This window comes from Myxocyprinus asiaticus, chromosome 7 (genome assembly GCF_019703515.2).
Source record: "Myxocyprinus asiaticus isolate MX2 ecotype Aquarium Trade chromosome 7, UBuf_Myxa_2, whole genome shotgun sequence".
NCBI lineage: Eukaryota > Metazoa > Chordata > Actinopteri > Cypriniformes > Catostomidae > Myxocyprinus > Myxocyprinus asiaticus.
The window spans coordinates 991,109-1,014,840 of record NC_059350.1 but is presented as its reverse complement, the minus strand read 5'-3'; the positions used below and the strand labels follow the sequence as shown (position 1 = coordinate 1,014,840).

At 36.6% G+C, this 23,732-nt stretch overlaps 1 protein-coding gene and 1 long non-coding RNA gene across 8 annotated transcripts; both read left to right on the top strand.

The window, feature by feature from the left end:
* Positions 1–1,796: 1,796 nt before the first annotated feature.
* LOC127443486 (uncharacterized) lies at positions 1,797–7,023 on the top strand. 5 transcript variants are annotated; one of them, XR_007897672.1, is made up of 10 exons: positions 2,140–2,375; positions 2,544–3,328; positions 3,680–3,825; positions 4,598–5,166; positions 5,293–5,348; positions 5,446–5,607; positions 5,691–5,990; positions 6,124–6,147; positions 6,264–6,403; positions 6,571–7,023. It is a non-coding gene; the product is annotated as an uncharacterized LOC127443486 (long non-coding RNA). The 5 variants fall into 5 exon arrangements; XR_007897671.1 differs by having other exon boundaries at positions 5,691–5,810; positions 5,888–6,403; XR_007897669.1 differs by having other exon boundaries at positions 5,691–6,147.
* Positions 7,024–7,575: 552 nt separating this feature from the next.
* On the top strand, positions 7,576–22,720 carry LOC127443480 (NLR family CARD domain-containing protein 3-like). Of its 3 annotated transcripts, XM_051702130.1 has the most exons (7): positions 7,608–7,655; positions 8,042–8,275; positions 11,610–13,547; positions 13,703–13,876; positions 16,680–16,853; positions 20,961–21,007; positions 21,104–22,720. In XM_051702130.1, exons 2-7 carry the CDS (start codon positions 8,082–8,084, stop codon positions 21,628–21,630), a joined length of 3,054 nt encoding a protein of 1,017 aa, XP_051558090.1. In that variant the 5' UTR covers positions 7,608–7,655; positions 8,042–8,081; the 3' UTR covers positions 21,631–22,720. The 3 variants fall into 3 exon arrangements, with proteins under 3 accessions (XP_051558089.1, XP_051558088.1, XP_051558090.1); XM_051702129.1 differs by having other exon boundaries at positions 7,576–7,655; positions 8,121–8,275; positions 20,961–22,720; XM_051702128.1 differs by having other exon boundaries at positions 7,606–7,655; positions 20,961–22,720.
* The last annotated feature ends 1,012 nt before the right edge of the window (positions 22,721–23,732 follow it).

Below are 23,732 nucleotides of genomic sequence, written 5' to 3'. Positions count from 1 at the left end.
AAAGACTTAAACTACTTCAGTCTGTGTGCATTGAATTTATTTAATACACAAGTTTCACAATTTGAGTTGAATTACTGAAATAAATGAACTTTTCTACGACATTCTAATTTATTGAGATGCACCTGTATATTCCAGTTGACCACCATCACTTGTTTTTGCTCAGTGGAATTGTGAAGAAACAGGAAGAACAGAAAAATAGAACGTAACTGACACACAGAATTATCAGCTGTTACAGAGGTTAAAGATTTTATGAGTAATGTATTTCATGGTAAGTTCTACAATTGTTTTCCAGCTTTAGCAATATTAATAAGATTTTGATATTGTAAACTTGTTTTCTTCATATTGTAATGTATGTGAAGTTTAAAAATGAAATAGTTTAAATATCTAATATGCTTTTTACAGTAAAGTAGCCTGATACATGGATGTTTTGCATTGCGTGTGATGTAACACTTTAATGTATACATGTTAGTGTATAATAAGGTATTAAAGAAACAGTCCTGTTTAGAAAAACAAAAGAATTTTATGGGCATTCAATGTGATTTTTCTGAGGTCTGAATAATATAGATAATGATGTGTTCAGTGCACAATTGTGTATTTATAATGGATGAAGCATATATTTGACTTGGTGTTATTCATTTGTAAAGGGGAGTTTTAGTCTTCTAACACAACAATGACGTATAATTAAATGAGAAATAATAACTTTGGTATTTCTCCCAAGTTCTTGAAAATGTGGATTTTAATGTTCTGCAGAGGGTCAAAAACCAACACCAGACCAACATGAAGTATGAGAGCGTATTTTACAAGAGAATGTAGTTTTTTTTACCCGGTTTGGGGCTTGACATCTGTGCTCACTTTGAACCACGCTCAATGGAAAAGAGGAGCGTGTATTTCAAAAATTCACATTTTGTGGTTCATGGAAAAAATAACAGCAAACAGTTTAGGTTGCCACAAGGGTGAGTAAATAGATTGTTTTGGGTAAAGAAGGGAAGTCTGGAGAGACTTGTAAAACATTTAGCTTCATTTATGATGGCTGTAAGCTAAGGTCACCGAGGTACGACCTCTATACATTTTTCATATTCAAAAATACAATTTTAAGCTATAACAACACGCCAGTGCTATTTTTTAATTGCCTTAGGTCAACTCAGATCTGACAATTCACACTACAGTGCAGCACTTTGAATCTTTAATTCAATATTTATTCAAAATTTTTAATATCTTTTTTTTGGCTGTAAATTACTGTCCAGAGTGTCTCATCACGTCATAAATTGGGGCTTGCTGTGATGGGAAACAAACCAATTGACTGAATAATTTATTTAGCTGATTTTACCTGTAATCTGCATTATTTTCTTGATGTTGCCTAGTAAACCAGCTCTTCTGTTCATTACGGTTGTGAGAGAAAACATAGTCTACAGAGTTTATGGAGGTGAAATTCAGTTGTCATTTTTTCAATGTGACATTCAGCTGATAAAACTATTGTATTAAGAGGAACGGGTTGGTGTCAAGTTTGTTAATTATTTTAAATGTTCAGCCTGTTTTAGTGATTTGTGTTAAGCATAGTTCAGGTTTTTAGGATGTTGTTTGTGTGTCCCAGACTCCAAAATATAACTGACCAAGGGCCTCTGTTTTACAGAAAACATGAAACACATTACCGTATTGTCAGAAACAGAACATAAATGTCTTCTGAAGTCCAAGTTTCAACAATGTCCATTTTGCAACACCCACAAAGACATTCCTCACATACTACAGCTTCACCTGCAGAAACACTTGGAAGCCGCCGTAAAGCACAAAGTTTGGTTTCCAAAGCTGATAATTTGCATGCAATGAAGTACTGAAGGTATATTAAGTTATTGTTACATTCACTGGGTTTGGAGAAATTTATAACCATTTCCATTTTTCAGATTTCACCATTGTGAAATGCATTGATACATGTCGGGAAAGGCCTCACTTTCACTGTTGTTACTGTGAAAAGACAGTAATCAATAGGTCCCTGTTGATGACCCACATATTATGCCATCCTGCACGTAATGATGTGGACCAGCCAGCAGCTACGCCTGATTCAGACCTTCAGTTTGCTAATGCCATCACTGAAAGCTCAACAGGTAATGGACTTATTAAGAACTAACTGTACTTCAAAACACGTATGCAATGTTCTCAGTAATCTTCAGGCAATGTTTCAATATCTTAAAACAGGATTAACTATTAAGTCTCTACTGAAATTATATGATCATTTCTGAATCATTCCCGTCGCATCAAAGGTCCAATTATAGAGACCACACATTCGGTGACAGATAATAGTAACAAATCAGCAGTTTCCCCTGGTGTTACACCTGATTCAGACCTTCAATTTGGGAATGCCACCAGTAAAAGTTCCTCAGGTAATTGACTTAAGAACCCGGTCTTCTAGATGAAAGACAATATGCACAATAATATTCAGGCAACAGTTCAATATCTACAAAAAAGGATGTACTGTATGTATAAAATCAATGCATTCCTCTAATTATGTTCAATTAAACATATTTCCTTATCATTTCTATTGCTTCAAGGGTCTTGTCCAATAATGGAGATGGAAAATCTGATGACTGCTGATGTTGTGGATGAGTTAGTAACATCAGTCCAACAAGTGAAGCCTAAAACAGCTGATTAGGTTCATTGCAACTTGAAGCTTTTAAAGAACAACTTAAGAAAACCAAAAACAACGTTGACTTTGCCCATTTGAATGTGACCACTTGCAGTCCTTATCTTATTGCCCACATGTTGATAAAACACAGACTGAGCTTGCAGAAGACACACTGTCTGTTACAGCTGAGCAGAAGTGGTTTGGAGCAGCAAGGAAACATCAGTTAATTCAGCTGAAGAAAGATGCTGCAGCCAAAGGTGTTCCTTTGTCAGTGTCAGTGCAAATAGGTGGCCCACCCAACAAATTTGAACAAAAACGTTCGTGTTACAGCAGACTTGGAAGAGTAATGGTGATACGATTTGAAGAAAAACACCTGGCACTGCCCCTGTTCAGTGCCAAGGAAGTCTTGTATACATAAAGCTGTGTCAAAGTGGCATCTCTTTCACACACAAAAAGAAATGTTCAAGAAGGTCAAAAGTGTCAAGAAGGTCCCGACAGATTCAACTGATGGAAGGAGTGAACACAACTGCTATCCACCATCTGACATAAACATCAAAAAAATTATCCAGTACATGACAGCATACAACCTAACCCTAATTACCAAGAACTTACTAGATCTATCCAGAGATTCATCGTCCTGCCAGTCCTTTCCAAGACACCTGGTGCCCATGGAAGTGAAATGCACAGAGTGTAAAGACCAAACAGTATTGTGTGAGCCAAGACAGGTTTTTCTTTTTCTTTTTTTTTTTTTTTGGGTTCCTCTAGCTGACGATAGAAACATCTGCCTAATGCAGAAATGTATTATTGTTTTATTTTTGTTATCATTAGGTGGGTCGAGAAACCCATTCATTGTACACCCAAGCTATGGCTTTTGGGCTCTGTGGATTGGTGACCATACTAGGAGCTCAAATATGGTTCTCAATACAGAGTATGCAAAAGTACATGTTCTGCAAGACTCAACTAAGGATGTCATACCCCTTACATAGGAAAGGCTTGAGCTTCTTAATCTCAGAGTATGATTTGTTTCATCATATTACTTTTTTATTTATAATTTCTGTCTAGAATAAAGAAGTAAAGGCCCTTTGTAAGGGGTGTGGAATACACTGTAAAGGCTCCAAGATACGTAGATCTAATCTTCCGACTAAGGGAGAGGATGTCAAATAGAGTCACCTATAACAAGTTGTTTGAAAAAGTATGGGGTGCATCTGGTAAGTCAGACTACACATTTATTTATTAGCTTGGCTAAAAATGTGCAACTTTGTGTTGATGTAACGCTGAGTCATCGGAGTAGAGATCCAAGTGCAGCTTTATTTACAATAAACGTAGTATTGTAGACAGGCAGGGATCAATCACCAGCAATAGTAATATACAAGGCAAACCAGAGAGATAGTTATTAAACAGGCAAGAGGTCAGGGCAGGTGGCAGGCAATCACAGGTAATATCCTGGTAAACAGGGTAGTAACAGCAGGCAGGCAGCAACAGGTCAAAACAGGGTAAACAGTCCAGAATCATACACAGAAAAATCAGTAAATACAGAGAACGCTCAGAGACGTCAGCCAGTACAAAACAAGACTTTGCAATGACAGTGAGTGAGACTTAAATAGTTGGGTGAATTGGAAACAGGTGAACAGATAATCATTGACAGGTATGGGGATTATGGGAAATGGAGTCCAAAGAGTTAAAGTCAATCTCCAGGTGATGGAGCCCTCTGGTGGTGAGTGGGAGGAACAACAGGGGCTGGATTCATAACAGTTGATATGATGGTTACATAAATACTTCTCAGTTTAGTGCTATGCACACATTTGCTTCATCCCAACTGTATCATATTTCCACTAAGTGGCGTTTAATTTTAAATGTGCATTGTCATGGAATGGCAGTCTTTTGCAGTTTGGGTAGTTTATTTGTTAAAAAAAACAAGGTAGCAAGGGAACACTACTGTAAAAAAATGCTGCTTCTTCACTACTGTGTCTTCTGATTTAGGTGGCTGGCCTTTCATAACATGCCCGTGTGGAATTGTGTACTCCCTTAAATTTAACATCAGAGCAGAGAGTCCCCTTGATTACACAGACCTCCTCCTTTTCGTGGAAGCATTTACCCAATGTTACTGTGTATGACTACCCAAGAGGATTAGCCTCTCATGGAAACCAACGTGCACACAATCTCTTCCAACCCTTTGAAGGTCACTTACTTCATCCATCTGATGAAAATATCAAGGAGGCATCTGAAAATCAGTTAGAAGTCAGTTTGTCATGGCTGAACTACAAAAAAGTACCAGCTGATCAAGGTGTTCACCCTGTCACTTGATCATCGCACCACTATGCACAATGTGACGTGTTCCATCAGAACAACAGAAAGGATGACAGCTGAGCAACTTTTTTCAGAAATGAGGAAATAAATCTACTTCATGTACATGATGAAGCCATCATCTCACATTTTCCTGGCCAGGAATATTTTGCACCATAAAAATGTGGCAAAGAACAAGAAAGTTGTTAAAAAAAATTCACACAAGAGAGCATCGAATTACAGTTGTAATGGAAAAGTTATGTTGGGTAATGTATCTTCTGTTACTGTATCAGTACTGGTCATCTTTCAGCTTCCAATAGCATGAGCTGGGCTTTCAATATCTTTATTATTATTTTATTTAATTTTATTTATTTATATTTCTTGACGTATAGGTGCAGCTCTTAATCGTTGAACAACAGCACAGTCCTCTGAAACTGCTAATGTGGAAGTATGCTATCCAATATCAGGTGTAGAGGGTGGGTCTAAACAAAGGATAATTCAGTTATGTTTGTTTCAGATTAAGTGATCAGTTATCTGTGTTTCAGCTGTCCAGTCACAGTGTGATGAGCTCAGAGGTGGACACTTGAAAAGTGGTCACAAGCCGCCCTACATGGGTCAAGTTAAAAAGAACTTTGTGGGTTCCAGAGGACTTGCTGCCAAATAGAGCATCATGGGGTCAACCAGTACCACCAGATCTTCAGGAAAGGGTAATCATTTGTTAGTAATCATACTAAAATTCTAATACATGATTATAGCTTTTGATTATTTAACATTTTTGTGATTTGTTAAGGTTGCATATGCATTGGATCCCAACAATGACCCAAATTAACCTATTGCTTCTGTGGGATCAGCTGTGTTGACCCCTGCAGATTTTTGGTCTTTAGGATTGGCTGAGGACCTTGAAGCATCGGTAACAGCAATACAAAAAAAAATATTATTAAAATATTACAGACATTGAAGTGTAAAACTATTTTTCCTTTTTTCTAGATTTTAAACTGTTGCCTTAGGATTGCAGAGCAAATTGCTTTTCATCTGGTAAATTAAGGCAAAAGAACTGGAGCTTTTATTAAGAATCAAAATAAATTTGCATGTATGTGACATTTCTTCTCCTGTTTAATGATATTATTGTTTAAGCTGTTGACGCCTATGTAGTAGCAACCTGGCTGCCACCACTGGCTGCCATTACAGAGATTTTTGTAAAACATTGAATGTATGTTTTACAGATTATGAAACCAAAGATATATCAGGTTAGTCTAAATTGAAGTTCTCTATGGAGTTAAAGCATATTTTTGTAATGTGGCCTGAAGGAAAGAGTATATTCATGGAAAAACATTTTATGAATATCATTCTGATTTGTACATAGCTCCCCATTGAAATTCTTTCAATGATCTTGAAAGTAGTTGTAGCAACTGGAGATTGTGCATACTTGACCTTGTCATTGGTATGCAGATGTGGTCATGGATGAGTACTTTCAGAAAGAAGCGCACTTTGCCTGGCTAGACAGTAAGCTCTTCCTTTTTCCTTGGTGTTCAATGCACAGTTTTTTAATTGTATGTATTTATTTATTTTACAATTAGAAGGTATGATATGATGTAGTTAAATCGTGAACCAATACATTTATTTTTTGTTAAGCTTGCTTATCATCTTTTCTTGTCCATACACTTAAAAAGGTGTTGCCAAGTGGAAGAAATTCTCTCAGCGGTACGGTGTTGAATTCAGGAAGAGCTTCAGCATCAGGGAGTGTTTGGAGTGCCAATCCCTTTTCAAGTCTTCTCCACCAGGGTACAAGGGGAGTGGCAGAAGAGGCGAACTTCTGGGTTTTTATTCAGAAGGTGATACACAGGCTTTTGCTCCCAGGACTGTTTTTTGTGGCCGGAGGCATGCCACAATATCAGTTAAATTCAATTTGGCTTGCAGCGTTTAAAAAGTTCACTTGCATTGATTGGTTTTTAAGTACCAATAGAAGTTTCCACTGCAAACTCATGTTTCCCTCATGTGCTTATATTGGTTCTGTATGACTTTTCAAATGTAAGCATTTGATCATTATTTTAAGGTTCAAAGGGTTATTTAATATGTTTCTCTGAGACATTACGCATTAAAAATTGAATTAGTCCATTCATTCATTAATTGTGTATAACTGGTCATTACTTTTAGCATTATTCAAATCATTCTGTAGCGTCTTCAATGTAATACATTTCTTAGTAGCTTCATTGAGAATGTCACCAAGAGCTGTGAAATACAGGTAAAATGAGGATTTAAAGAATTTAGGAAGAAGGTGATTGAATTTATGACTTTTTATTTATCAAGTGAAGATAATGACTTCAATAATTAACTAAACAAACGGTAAAAGCATGGTTACTAACAGATAATATATGATTCAAGCAGTATCCTAACCACCAGAACATCATGAATAATTGACTAACCTCTTTTATTTGGCTTTTAAGTAGCAGGTCTGGTGTGTTGTGTTTTATTGTTATGTTATTTTAAGCTGATTGTTCAGCACTTTAGTCTACAAGTGTAGCTGAAAAGTGCTTTATAAATGAAATGAAAATCAAATACAAAGGAATGTGCACGTTCACACTTCAAGCGTCACACTTCTCAACACCAATAAGCTCGACTTTCTCACAAACCAATGAAAATCAGTTCACACGTGTAGCCCCGCCCCCAATCTGTCGCCCCGCCCCATTGTCCAAACTGCCCAAGAAGACAAGACATTTCTAAAGTTTTAACCACCAGAGTCTCAAGATACTATAACGTAAGTTTGTTAACCTGTCATGTTTTGATGCTTGCTATAAAGAGCGCTTGAGTCAGGCCGTTATGTCAAGTTACAGTCAAAAGTTGATCGTTATTTATTCATTTTGAATGGCTGAAAATGGCTGAAAACGTTGACTTAGGGAAGTCGAAGTAAACCTCTGATAATATTTTCTCTTGAAGGGATATTTATAATATAATATTGAAATCATATCTGCATTTGGATTGGATATGTATCCTGTTTAAAGTGACTTTAAAATTCTGATTATTTCTAGTAAGCAAGCACAAACCCACTAAGACCATACAATTCCAATACAGGAAGTAGGAGGTTTGAGTTGCGAAACCACCAGAAAAGCCTATTTTGTATTTATTTCATACGTCTATAAATAGGAACACCACTGGGAACAAATGGGAAATCCTGTTATGTATCATGTACAAGTCTGAAATCAGTCTCATATTTTTGAGACAGGAGGCGGACACTTCCTCCAAAATGAGTCTCTATGAGGAGAAAGAGGCGGAAGGTGCTGTTCAGTCTCCAGAACCCAGTTATGTGTCTATGAAGAGTGACAACTCCATGAGGGACCCCTGTGTATTGAGCAATAGACCAGCAATATCTGACCCCAGGTAAGATACTAATGCAGACATTACATGGGTATAAAGGATGCAATGTAGCACATTTGTTAAAGGGGTTCTGTCTGGAAAATGTACAGAAAAAAATAAAGGACCATCACGTTTCTCTGATTTTTGACACGTACACAAATTGTGTAAACTGTAATCAGAACCTTATATAATTTTCAGTATATAAATTATAAGAAGGGTTGCCAACTGTGCCGAATCAGCTTGGACAATAAAAGTAATTAATTACTAACTACTAATTACATCATCTACAGTGTAATTAGATTACTGTACTAATTACTCTGTCTGAAAAGTAATTGCATTACGTATTACTAATTACTTTCTAAAACCCTGATCAACCTTGACCAGATGAAAAATACAAGGATAGACATGAAACTATTTCAAATAAATCATATAAAATGAAATAAATTATTCATGAACTGGCCAACAGATTTAAAGGGGCAGCGTTAAATTAGAAAACATATTTTAAACCAAATTGGCCCGGTTGCTAGGGAGGGTAGAGTCACATGGGGTAACCTCCTCATGGTCGCTATAATGTGGTTTGTTCTCGGTGGGGCGCATGGTGAATCGAGCATGGTTGCCGCGGTGGATGGCGTGAAGCCTCCACACGCGCTATGTCTCCGTGACAACGCACTCAACAAGCCACGTGATAAGATGCGCGGGTTGACTGTCTCAGACGCGGAGGCAACTGGGATTCGTCCTCCGCCACCCGGATTGAAGTGAATCACTACGCGACCACGAGGACTTAGAGCACATTGGGAATTGGGCATTCCACATTGGGAGAAAAAGGGGAAAAATCCAAAAAAATAAAACAAAACAAAAAAACATATTTTAACATTAGACGTTAAATTTCGATTTTAAATTCACTATTGTTTTATATAGAATTGTTCTATAGTCTATAAAGTATTTAACACATTTACATCAGAAGTAACTGTAATTACTGAAAATTAAGAGTAATCCCTTACTTTTCCAATGAAAAAGTAATTTAATTACAGTAATTAATTACTTAGTAATGCATTACACCCAACACTGATTATAGCCCATCACTCCAAAACCAAATTACCACACTTACCACTTCAGTATAGAGAGTTTAGTAATAATGTGTCCAAATGAGAGATCCACGGGAAAGCCAACGACCAGGTGCTGGCAAACAGGGTAAACAAATTAAATATTTGTGCATTTACGCAACGGGCACTGCGTTCGTTTTGCACATAGCCTATGTTTGCTATTTGGCATGTTGGTTGAGGTTTGTGAACAACGTACAATTTAATTGTACTTTTTTCAGTTTCATTGTAATTTTTAGTTCAAATAAATAAAGAACAAAATCCAGAGTTTGAAATTAAGATGCCATGCGTTATTGTGTAGTGTCTAATCAGTGGTATTACCGGTATAGTTGTTTATTTAAAAGTGAAAGACACACAAAAATTGTCAATATCAAACATAATTTCTGTTCCAATTTGAGCTCTTAGTTTGGAATGTTAGAAATATATTAAAGGAATAGTTCACCCAAAAATTAAAATTCAGTCATTTTTTTACTCACCCCTGTATATTAATAATCCCATTTGACTTTCTTTCTTAAAGCTGCACTATGTAAGATTTTTTAGTTATAAATGAACAAACTGACATTACTGATTGAGTACATAAACAATCTGTTTAAAACAATGTTCTTACCTTATCCCGATTCACTACGGTAAGCCTATAAATATTATTTGTATTTTGAGCTGTCGGTTCGATTTGGCGTGAAATCGCTGGCTTATGACGTACATCCTTGCGTCATTATGTCATGTCCGTGAACATAGGAAAGTAGAGCCAGCTGTCTTGTTCCCATGTAAACATTAGATGGCGGTAATGCACTGTTTTAGTTTGTGAGTAGCCATTAAAAATAAGAAAGAAACTACAGTTCAGTTCAGTCATACTCGCACTGTTCAGGACAACATCGCAACAATCTGGATGGATGTTAATCTGTTATTCATTTGGTGAAGTTGTTTACCTGATATAATGCTAATGCTATATTGCTTGTCATGCTTGTATGAATCGAACATTACTCCTGTGTTTACCGATCACGATGTTTCTACATTGTCGGGGGAGTCACTGTGACATGTTTATTAATATTTATGACTTCTGAAATTGACTGTTAACTTGCATTTTTAAACATATTATTTTTATGTTGAATGAAGTATATTTTATCCCCATCATTATTGAATCCTCATTCTATGTTTTTAGTTTACGTGTTATTGTGTGCATTCATAGACATACTATTGTAGTATTACGGTTCACTTGCATTATCAACTGAGGCTGTACAATATAACAATAATAATGAAGTCTTCCATTGAACTCGTATCATCCATATCACGAGTTTCACCTCTTAAACTGATCATTGTAGTACAATACAAACATTAATAGAAGATAAAACACTTGAATAATCATATTTAAAGTATACTTTAAGGAGAGACCCCTGTTCTCTATTTCAAAGTGCTTTGAGTGAAGTGTCAGAAAAGTGTAAAATTCATTTATTTAAAGTATGTGAATACGAGTGTTGTTTATCTTCATCAAAGCAAGTAATATTTCAGTTTTAAATGTTTAATCGTATAACATTATATCAACATGAAAATAGCATGGTTCTGAATATCTCCAGTCATGATCACACACAGGCAAAGCTCAAATCATGTGATTCATCCGCCAGAAGAGCAGTGCCGAAACACGAATCACGTTTACTGTTCTTCCACAAATTGCTTGCAGTTTTAAGTTTCAACCACAGATAACGCTAGAGAGCACAAAGTTACGTAGTGCAGCTTTAACACAAAGAGACTGCATGAGAGCACAGTTCACTTAGCTCTGCCCGCGAGATGGGGCTTTCAAGCAAAAACTCATTTTGTTTATCTAAAATAGGTCGACCACAGTGATAGTAACAACAGAACACAGCACAGCTGCACACAAACCAGAGACCAGAATTTACAAAACGTGTCTGAAGATTTTGGTTTGTTTTTCACCAAACCTTATCGCATGACTTCAGAACAAGTCATGAGGTGCATACAATAATTTATTAGACATCTGAATTATACTTTTGTGTCCTTTTGAAGCTTGAAGAGGTGGTCACCATAAACTGCCATTGTATGACATCACTGAGAACAACATTTTTACACAATTTCTCCCTTTGTGTTGAGAAAAAGAAAGTCATATGTTGTTATAACAACACAGGGGTGAGTAAACAGTGGCTGTATTTTCATTTTTGTGTGAACTATCCCTTTAATGCTTTTCCTGTTTGTTTGTTTGTTTTTTGTTTTGTTTTTCTGTGCCTTTTTTGTTTTTAATTTCTCTGCAGTTTGAAGCTAAATGATCTTGTCAGACCTCTAAAGTCCTGTACTGCCTCCGACAGACAGACCCACATTTGGCAGTATGACACAGAATTTGCCCTAAAGACAAATACATTGCTGGAGGAAACTGGAGACCAGCAGCAGGTTTCTTACCAACCAGTAGATGATGTCCTGCAGAAAATCAAAGACCAACACAAAACCAACATGAAGAACAAGTATGAGATCTTATTTGAGGGAATCAAACTGCACGAGAATCAAACCCTCTTGAACAGGATTTACACACAGCTCTACATCATAGAGGGAGAGAGTGAAGGGGTGAATGAAGAACATGAGGTTTTACACATTGAGAAAACATCCAGAACTCAACACTTACAAGACACTCCAATCTACTGCAATGACATCTTTAAACCCTTAACTGAACCAGGATGTGAGGAGAAGATAAAAGACCAAATAAAGACTGTTCTTACTAAAGGCATCGCTGGAATTGGAAAAACAGTCTCTGTGCAGAAGTTTATTCTGGACTGGGCCGAGGGAAAAGCCAATCAGGATGTAGATTTCATGTTTTTGCTTCCATTTCGAGAGCTGAACTTGATTAAAGATGAGCAGTACTGTTTTCACAAACTTCTGCTGGACTTTTATCCTGAACTTCATGATCTGGACTCAAAGATGTATGATGAGTGTAAAGTTGTGTTCATCTTTGACGGTCTGGATGAAAGCAGAATTCCACTGATGTTTTCAGACAGTGAGAAAGTTTCTGATGTGACTAAGACTTCATCAGTGGGTGTGTTGATGTCAAACCTCATCAAAGGAGATCTGCTTCCCTCTGCTCTCATCTGGATTACCTCCAGACCAGCAGCAGCCAATCAGATCCCCAACAAATACATCAAGCGTGTGACAGAAATTCAGGGATTCAATGACCCTCAGAAGGAGGAATATTTCAGGAAGAGAATCAGTGATGAGCATCAAGCCAGCAGAATCATCTCACACATTAAAAAAGCAAGAAGCCTCCACATCATGTGCCACATACCAGTCTTCTGTTGGATCTCATCCACTGTGCTTCAAAACATCCTGAAACAAGATGACAGTACAGAAATCCCTCAAACGCTGACTGAAATATACATCCACTTCCTGCTCATTCAGATCAATATGAGGAATCAGAAGTATGAAGAGAGAGATCCAGAGAAACTCCTGAAGTCCAACAGAGAAGTGATTGTGAAACTTGCTGAACTGGCTTTCAAACAGCTGATGAAGGGCAATGTCATTTTCAGTGAGGAGGACCTGATAGAGAGCGGCATAGACGTCACTGATGCCTCAGTGTATTCTGGGATCTGCACTGAGATCTTTAAGGAAGAATCTGTGATTCATCAGAGGAAAGTCTACTGCTTCATACATCTCAGCTTTCAGGAGTTTCTGGCTGCTTTCTATGTGTTTTACTACCATGTGAGTACAACCATGGAGGGCCTAAAAGATTTTGCTTCAATACAGAATTTGCTGAAAGGAGCAGTAGATAAAGCCCTTCAGAGTGAAAATGGACAATTAGATCTTTTCCTGCGATTCCTGCTGGGAATCTCACTGGAGTCCAATCAGAGACTTTTCCAGGATCTACTGACACACACAGAGAACAGCTCAGAAAGCATCAGAGAAACTGAAATTTACATCAAAGACAAAATCAAAGAGGGACGTGGACTCTCCACTGAAAGATCCGTCAATCTATTCCTCTGTCTGCTGGAGATGAAAGATCAGACTCTGTACAGAGAGATTCAGGAGTTTGTACAATCAGAGAAACACTCAGAGAATAAACTCTCTCCTGCTCAATGTTCAGCAATTGCCTACATGCTTCAGATGTCAGAGGAGGTGCTGGATGAGCTGGACCTGAAGAAATACAACACATCAGAGGAGGGTAGAAGAAGACTGATACCAGCTGTGTTCAACTGCAGAAAAGCTCTGTGAGTGTTAAATCCATTAGAATTTTTTTCTAGGATTACTTACCGCATATCATGTAATATGTCTCATATTTCTGATGTCTGAAAATACTAATAGTGTCTGAGTCACACAGAGTCAGTTCAAGAAGGTCCCTGAAAATTGTTTTACTCTCTTTTAGACTTTCTGACTGTAATATCGCTGATCAGGTCTGTGAAATTGTGGCTTCAGCTCTACGATCTTCAAAGTCCCTCCTGAGAGAGCTGGACCTGAGTAACAATGACCTGCAGGATTCAGGAGTGAAGCTACTCTCTGATGCACTGAAGAGTCCAAACTGTCAACTGAACATACTGAGGTTTGTAAGAGTAAAATTGTGAGGGGAATGTATTAGAAGGGTAACGGTTCAAATTTCTCATGGTTCAGTTTGTATCACGGTTTTAGGGTCATGGTTTCGGTACGGTTCGGTATTTGCTTTGTTCAGAAAACAATATTACTGCCAAATCCAAAGAATAATCTTTGGTAAACACTTCAACAGGTTGCCCTTAAATATCAATCATGGTTTTACAACAGTAACCATAATTTAACCACGTTATTTGTAGGAAAATCATAGTAACCACAATATAAAGTTTAACATGGTTACTGTCATGGTTACAGTATATAGTAAAATCATGGTTACTATATAGAAACTACATATTACTGTTATAAAACCATGGTTAATTGTATCAAAACAATGATTTCTGCTCAGAAAACCCCAGTAACAGCAGTCATGGTTACTACAATATTACTATAGTAAAACCATGGTTAATTTTCGTCAGTGTCCTTAACTAAAAAAATAAAATGTTCTCTAATTACTACATCAACATTTAACTTAATACCTGCTCTAATACGCTACATGCATCAACATAAATTGCACTTCAAATTCATCTCAATATATATTCAATAGTTGGAAGCTGTACATCACTATAAAAGGAATAACCTTGCTATTAAAATGCATACGAGAAGGGATGTTGTAATAATCTGCTTGAGTATTTTAATAATACATGGAAATCCCACATGAACACCCCAAGTGCTTTAGTTATTGTTTCATGTCCATTTGAATAAGCACGGAGTGCCTGCTTAAAAATGGAAGTGAGTGTGTGCAGTTTTGGCTCACTTGCAGCTCTTTCCCTGGGTGATGTTGGTGTAAAAGGTAAATCATGTATTACTATAACGGCATCTTAATGCCATTAATTAAAACGCATTATTGATGCTCGTGGTAGATTACAGCTGCGCATTTTAAGTAAACCCTCAAGTGCATTATTGACATGGATTACCAGTGTACAGCACTCGTGTCGAGCGATTTTTACAAACAGTGCCTGTTTTGGTTGTAATTGACTGCAAAAAGAAAATGTTCCCAGAAAGGAGAAATGCAGAGGGTTTCTCAATCAGTGGCTTGTTTTCTCCGCTTGCCATTTTCAACTACACACAACGCTTGCAAAACAGTGATGTCATCAAGTTGACCAACATGAAACACAGGCAGAGCGTATCCATCTACAGATCCATTCAGGTGCATTAGCGGAGGTTGTAACTGTACCTGTCTGTTTGACTCTTTGTTTTCTTGAACAAAACTTGTGCTCCAGATGCGTCATTAAACTTAAGGTGAACTGACCACAGTGCCAATGCTTCCTGAACCATGGGCCGAGAACCGTTACACTCCTAGAATGTATACTGTTACTCATCTGGCAGAATACTTATCCAGACAGACTCAGTGGGGACAAGCCTCTAAGAGGTATTTTTTTTTAAAATAGTGAAGAACACAAAACATTAAAATAGGAAATAATGGGGATTAGTGATATAAATAAAAGGTCCCTGGTACGGGGCTTAAGGGGTGGCAGCTTTCATCAGCAGTTCAGCTTCATCCTGACCCACTGATGGGGTCTGGGCGGCACATCTGATTTGCTGCCAGGACTTCCTAATGACTTCCTGTACAGGCGAAAACTCCAGTGTGCATGCACTGTGAAAAAACAATCTCAAGCAGAGGTGCGCTTTGCATTCGCCGACACAAATTGTGAACCTTGTTGAAGAACGGCCTTGGAAGTGGCAGGGTGATGAAAGAGGCATGTCATTCCACCACAAGGGTAAGAATCATGACAGCCCTTCTATAAAAACCAGCTTAACCAGCATGCAATTCCCATGCTGGTCTAGGCTGGTTTTTGCTGGTTATTGCATCTTTGGTGCTGGTCTAGCTGGTGGACCAATATAGCCATGCTTTTTCATCAGCAAAACCTAGGTATGGTCTTTATTATGAAGCTGGTTAAGCTAGTTTAAAAGCCTGGTAGGGTCACCAGCACACCAGCATCCCTTGCTGGGGCACTAGGACCCAAAACACAACATAAGCTGGTGACCAGCAATGACAGTCTTTTCAGTGGGGAGGAGAAATAGGTTTGTTGGACTCTTTATATCAGTTCCTTAGCTCCCATTAGTTGTAGAAAAGCATGCAAAGCAAAAAACTGATTTGTACTTGTCATTTAAATATGGCACAAATGCTTCACAGCAGTGCTTCCAGTGTTGGGAAGTTTCTATCTAAAAGTGAAAAAATTAAGCCTGGCTGTATGGGTATATTGTTGTGTTAGTCAAGTAGGTCTTACAAGTAGAAATTCGTGCTGAGATCTTGGCGTTGTATAGCTGGAATGATAACAAAGGACTGATAGGAGATGGACATGAGACACTATAACAGAGCATATATAACAATATAGCAGAGCAGTCTCTATAGACACGTTTGAAGTCCAATTGTTTGTTATCCACTAGGTTGTTCTAGCACTAGGATAAAGAAGGAAGATTTACCCTGTATCGCAACAATGATGATACATGAGCATAGACAGTTTATTGAAAACAACTCTTCAGGGTTTTGGACAAGAAAAAAAAGAGAGAACTGAGTAAATCAGTTATCTGAGATGTGTAGGTGAGTTATAAGAAGACTGTCATTGATAATGTTAGTCTGATGATGAAATCAAGTAGAAAGGGGGTAGGGGAGTGGGATCTGCACATAACACAGGCCAGTTTCAAACCCTGTGAGCATTGTGGCTCATTAGGGATTTACACTAACAACTGCGCTACAGCTCTGACAAGATACAATTCTTAAATAAGGTATCTCAATGTTTTGATCTCTCTTTTTGTAGATTATCAGGCTGTATGGTCACAGAGGAAGGCTGTTGTTATGTGGCTTCAGCTCTGAGATCAAACCCTTCACACATGATAGAGCTGGATCTGAGCTACAATCACCCAGGAGAATCAGGAGTCAAACTGCTCTCAGAGAGACTCAATGATCCAAACTGCAAACTGGACAAGCTCAAGTAAGTTGGGTTGCATCACAAATTTATACAGTATTTGTGTATGGTGGCTAACTGAGACTTCCAATCAAATTTACCTCAAAGGTCATATACACAAATTCTCCTTTAGGAATTTGCCATGTCCTTTAGGAATTTAAAAATGTGCTTGATTATATCTTTGATAATGTAAGTGTTACTTATTTATTATCTGATTTGGCTTTACTGATGACTATTAACAATGGAAAAAAATTGGCAGATTTTTGTTTCAAATAGGTACAGTAGATCATCAATCCCCACAGATGTCCATGCAAGAAGACAGCAATTGCACACAAAAAAATAACTTTCATTATTGGCATTTTTACTGAATTCTCCCTTGTTTATATTACTCAAAAAATCTATCTAATCTATTTGTGTTGGGACAACATGGTTGGTTAACTGAAACTGGGCAGTGGATTTCTAATTCCCAGTATGCTTTGCATGGCACTCGGTAGTGAGGGAACATTTTAAAATTGTTAAATGTGTCTTTGTGCAAGATAAATGTAATGGGGAGAATTTCAGGGCTCCAGACTAAAAAAAATGACTTTGGAGCCATTTGCTCCTTAACTGAAACATTAAGGAGCCAAATGGCTGTTTTTAGTCACCAAATCATATAATTGTTCGATTTAGATTGTTGTTCAGAAACAAGATAGAAAGCAGAAGAAAAGGAAGACAGCTGATAACCCATTAATCAATGGTTTAATAAACAGTATACAGTATATATTTGAGAAGATACGTAAGTTTGCATTCCCCTTTTGTCTCATCAATGTTCACACCCCTTTCATAATTTATACAAATATATGAGATACATTTTTTTTATTATTTGGTACTGCCCTACAGAATCTACATAAGCAGATATTTACATAAAGCGTAGTATGCATATAGTAGTGTGTTGCCTTCTTGAGCATCAATGAATGTTTGCACCTTGTGTAATAGTTGTGTATGAGTCCCTCAATTGTCCTAAAAGTGGTGCGGGACTTTTAATTATAAAGAAGCCCAAAATAAACATGGGACTCCTGTTTTGAAATGTCTGCACTCCCAGTTGTGAACACACTGACGGATGATTCACTGAGAAAGTGATTCTGATTCAAGCTGTTAAGCTGAGCTCTTGAGTTCACACCCTCATTTGGTCACGACACTCTCACACTGGGTTTGTTGTTATTTGCGGTGCAGCAAGCTCATACTGACAGACGAGACACACTGGCGCTCTAAAGATGTGATCAATAACTCCCAAGATGATATCTAACGATACCGTATATGAATGCACACAACCTGACCGTCACCAATGGAGACTAGATTTTAAATTACTGTCGCAATTAGTGCCCGACCAATTTATTGGTCGGCCGATATTAGACTTTCACGGATATATCATATCGGTGTATATGTTTACCGATATGTGCAGATATTAAATCTTTTTTCAGAACATATAATTCAGAAAACAATGCTTGAATTGATGTCATAACGTAGTTTGTCCAGCAGACTCCATTGTTTACAGAGCTGAGTTGACAGTGGCTCTGCAGACAGTGCGGAGTTAAGCGGTGTCTTCTCAGTAAGTTGATTACTAATTTGTGAAATACATATTAGAAAGTTAATAAACAATGACCCCATCATTTTCCCTTTTCAATATAACGTTAACCCTGTCCCTGACAACCATGTCACTCATGTTTATCACATCTGTTTGCTATGTTAGCCAGCTATAGTTTGTCAGTGCAGTCAGTAACGTAGCAGATTGAAAGGTAAACATCAGAGCATCTTTTTGCAGCTCAGTAGACAACGGTGCAGTGGTGGATTGTGTCTGTTGAGTCTTGTTTTCACGCTACATTGTTACCTAGTTGGTGAGACGCAATGCTGGAAAGTAAATAAAGTCCATCTTTTACTCTCCGTGGCAATGTGCTTATAGCTAACTAGCTAACCATGTAGCTACTTTCATACCTTGTCAGCTGAGTGTAAGCTAATGTGTAAGCATGTATTCACCAAACTGTTTTATTCAGGATTCGCAGTTTGGTACCCCATTCAACCGAACAATTCCAGTCATTGCATTTACCAAATATAATATTTAAAAGTCTGGTTTTCCACCGTTGAAAGTTTCCCCTGAACTTGTGTAGCAGAATACATTGTAACACTGCTGCCGCTGTTTATCTCTTGACTCGGCAGGTGTAAATGCTTCTTGTTTTACAACCTGCCCCTAATTGACTGGCAATATTAAAATAGTCAGCATTTGACTGATACTAAACCATCCTTCTGATGTTATTTAGCAAAAAAATGTTTTTATTTTATTTATTCATTATTTACATGTTCAGCAATCGACTGATACTGAACATACAGTACTGATGTTTATTTAGCTATTTATTGTATTTGAATTTATTCTTTATTTAAATGGTCAGCATTTGACTGATACTAAACAGTACTTATGTTTGTTTAGCCATTTATGTTATTTTTATTTGTTCTTTATTTAAATGGTCAGCAGTCGACTGATACTAAACATACAGTACTGATTTTTATTTAGCTATTTATTTTATTTTTATTTATTCTTTATTTTAATGGTCAGCATTTGACTGATACTAAACAGTACTGATGTTTATTTAGCTATTTATTTTATTTTTATTTATTCTTTATTTTAATGGTCAGCATTTGATTGATACTAAACTGTACTGATGTTTATTTAGCTATTTATTTTATTTTTATTTATTCTTTATTTAAATGGTCAGCAGTCGACTGATACTAAACATACAGTACTGATTTTTATTTAGCTATTTATTTTTATTTATTCTTTATTTTATCAGTGTTCATTTCTAGAATTTGTTGTCAATGTATAATAATAATATCAAATATTCTTTGATAAAAATATTTAAGAAATTACCCTTCTGAGTACCTTTGCATAGTCATATCGGTGCAAAATCGGTGAACAATCCACATAGAAAAGGTCTGTATTCATTCCAGCTCAAAAATTAATTATATCGGCCACCATATCGGTAACTGGTTAATTTCCCCCCACTAAAGTTGGTATCGGTCTCAAAAATACCATATCGGCCAGGCTCTAGTTGCAATAAATTATTTTTGATCACATTTGCGACCATTTTAGTCGCATTCAGGAGCCCTGAATTTTATGTTAAATGTAAAGGGAGAGTGTTTTGTTTTGTTGACATTTAAAAGAGTTTCTGTTATGTTGGAGTTTTGGGGGTTACTATCATGATTAAGAGTGGAGCTTGAGAACAGCTAATCACGGCATAGTGTTTTCAATTAGCATGCATTTAGCATGCTAGCATTCACTGTAGTAGCATGTTAATCAAGGAAAGAGATTCATTTGATTTAATTTATCATGTCTTATATTTTGGGTTTTTCTCAATTCATCTAGGTGCCCACTACTTGAAGTATTTAAATTGAAATTACATGGTAGTTTTAATATTTAATTTTTATGAGCTTACACTTGCAAAATTTCGACCATTTCTTTAAAATAATTTTTGTTTACATGTTTTTTTTGTTTTTTTTTACTTAGCTAGCAAATGTAAGCTAACAAAATATTTTTGGAGCAATAAATCAATGTGTGGACACTTACCATTTTTTTCTTTGTTTATTGTATTGTGTCTTGCACATGAGCCCAACTCGGATTGCAAAAAAAAAAAAAAAAAAACGTAGGATGCACATACACTTTTTTCATTTTTAAAAAATTATTTTAATTTAAGAAAACTCATTTTAAACACGTGGAACTATTGTCCATGAGTTATTGTCCAAGTTCAGCCAAAGCATTATTTTTTAAATGTGAGCAACCACAGCAAAGGAAGAGATGAGCTAGCATATTTTGTGTTAGGAAGTCTGTAAATCTTTTTACAAATGCTCAAATGGACCAGTTTAATTTATCAAACTTTACTCTAGCAACCTAAGAAAGTGAATTCAATACACTCACTTGTCTGTGCCTCTGTGCACATTCAGTGCACTCTGCACACTTACGTGGTACTGTACATAATACTGTACATACTGTATGCTGCATGGTGTCTGTTTTTGATATTGGAAAACAACACTTTTAGTGCATGATGTGATACTGATAATCCCCAACAATAAAACATTTCTTATGTCTATATTTATATGTTTGTCTAGTGTAGACCATGGAGAACATTTCAGGATCACACCAGGACTGCGAAAATGTAGGTCTTTTCTCTCTTTTACACACTTTCTTCTTGCACTCTTTACTGTAAAACAGTCCTTTATACAGTTCAAATCTGTCTTCTCTTCTTGTTTAGATTTCTGTGATCTCACTCTGGATCCAAACACAGCAAACACTCATCTCTTTCTGTCTGAGGAGAAAAGAAAGGTGACACATGTGGAGGATCAGTCATATCCTGATCATCCAGACAGGTTTGAGCACTATGAGCAGGTCCTGTGTAGAGAGAGTCTGACTGGACGCTGTTACTGGGAGGCTGAATGGAGCGGCTGGGCCGATATTGCAGTGACATATAAAAAAATAGGAAGGAAAGGAAGGAGTGATGGTTGTAATTTTGGACTCAATGAAAAGTCCTGGAATTTGAGCTGTATTTATGGCAGATTCACTGCGTGGCACAATAAAAAGAGCGTTGACATACGTGCCCCTTCACCCCCCTCTAACAGAGTAGGAGTGTATCTGGACTGGTTGGCCGGCACTTTGTCCTTCTACAGCGTCTCTGACACACGCACACTCACACATTTACACACATTCAACACCACATTCACTGAACCCCTCTATGCTGGATTTGGGGTTTTTTATTCCGACTGCTCAGTGTCTCTGTGTTAAATTGGACAACCTCCTGTGTGAAACACAACTCTCTCTTTAAACACTTTCCATATTCTAATTAGGGCTGGGTATCGCTAGCCACCTCATGATATGATACATAATGCGAATACACTTCACGATTCGATGTATCGCAATACATCACAATACTAATATCATGATTCAAAACATCACGCTATCATGATTCGATTACAATTTACAAGCTTTCATTTCCAATTCATTTGGGTATGTTTCAGATATAATGTCAATTTTGCTTGCATACAGGAAAAAAAAGAAATTCTCTTTCAGCTAATGCTGTTATTAATTATACAGCGGACCTTCTAACTTGGTAAATTAAGGAAATACTTTACACATTTTTTCATCATTAGTTCTTTATCATTTTAGTCACATTTTAAAAATATACAAAGTCCATGTTTTCCTTAAAAAATAATATAAAATTTTACATGTTGTTTACAAGTATTTACTTTGATATGTAGGACAAATGCTAAATGGTACTGTCTTTTTAAGACCAGCGGCAGGGACTTTGACAGTGTTTTCGTGGAATGTTGTTACAGAATCCATGCTGTGTAATTAGAATTCAATGTTTCTTTTGTTGTTTTTGATCAACAAAGTATGACAGAAATGTTTTTTATTTTTTGAAAATAAAAATAAAAAAATTGCAAAATGCACATCACAATAAAGTTCTTTAATACAAAATGTAAATGCTCAAATAAAAAAAAATAAAAAAAGTTTCTCATAACTTTCTCAATAACATTTTAACTTTTTAAAATAAGAAAGATTCTACATTTTATCAATTAATATTATATCATGAAATTGTATAATAATGATATGAACTGTCACTGTTTGAAATAATGTGTACAATTTACAAGTAATAACACTGAGTTTACATTCATTTGTATAGCAAACTTAATGATACTGTCACTTTAAGAGTTCAAGGAGCATGTTACAGATCCGCACACACAGTGTCCGGTTTATTAGTGAGAGAGAAGGCTCTTGTTTTTTAATCGCATCTGTGCTGTGTTATTAAAATAAATTTTTCTTTTTGCTTTAATATCTGACTGTAAAGAACAACAATATATTAAAAGACACATTATTCAATGAAAATGGAGTCGCCTCAACTTTGATGGACACACATTACACGGAAGAAATGTTCTGTTTTCATTTCAAGCAGTTTTTAACAAGAAAGGCGATTTTCCAGGTATTCAATTACTTACATTTCTGAAATTAAATTTAAGCACTTTAAGGACCTTGTGAACCCTGTAAACAGTGTAGAAAAAAGCGCAGTAGGGGTAAAATCAAGCGATAGAGAGATTAGGATGTTTGACAGGTCATTTCATTTATGATCACATGACAAAAAAACATGTTTTGCCTTGATATGGTTCATCATGTTTTTTTGTTTGTGATGTATCTAAATATCTGTTCTTCTTTATTGCTTAAAGTCAAAGCCTGCATTGTTAAAACTGTAAACATGTATACAGTTTACATCACAGCCACTAATTCTACCAGTCCTATACGAACATACATTAAGTTATATTTTGAGGAGGTGTGACGCATGAAGTTCAACTAAAGAAAGACCTGACAAACGGGTGAAGAATGTCTCTATCTAGAGGTGAATATATGTCATCACATGGACACATTTCATTGTGACACACCTGTAGTGCTATAATTAACCGCTCTTTTTAATTGGGGATTTACATTCACTTCAATCAGTTTTAAAGTATATTCTGCCTTTCATTACTGCTAGAAATAAAAACTTTTACTTGATTGAATTTATTCCATTCAGACACAGGAAGGATATTTTGTTACATTTTCACTTTTTAACCAATGGCATAGGTTTGGTTTGGAAGTTGGTAGGGACATGGAGGATCATTTTCAAAATGTGTTTTGCTCAATAAGGCACTTACAGACCGCAGCAGAATCCTCCATTTATTGGGGCGTATGCAAGCCCAGGACGGGTTTTTTTATTTTTTATTACCTGGACTGGAAACATGAGTATGCTGGTTTAAATCGATTAATTTCAATGGTTGGATGGAAATCTGCCCGTGTTATTTCCAGAAAATGTTTTTTAAAAAGTCTTTAAGCAATAATCACAAACAACTGCGATT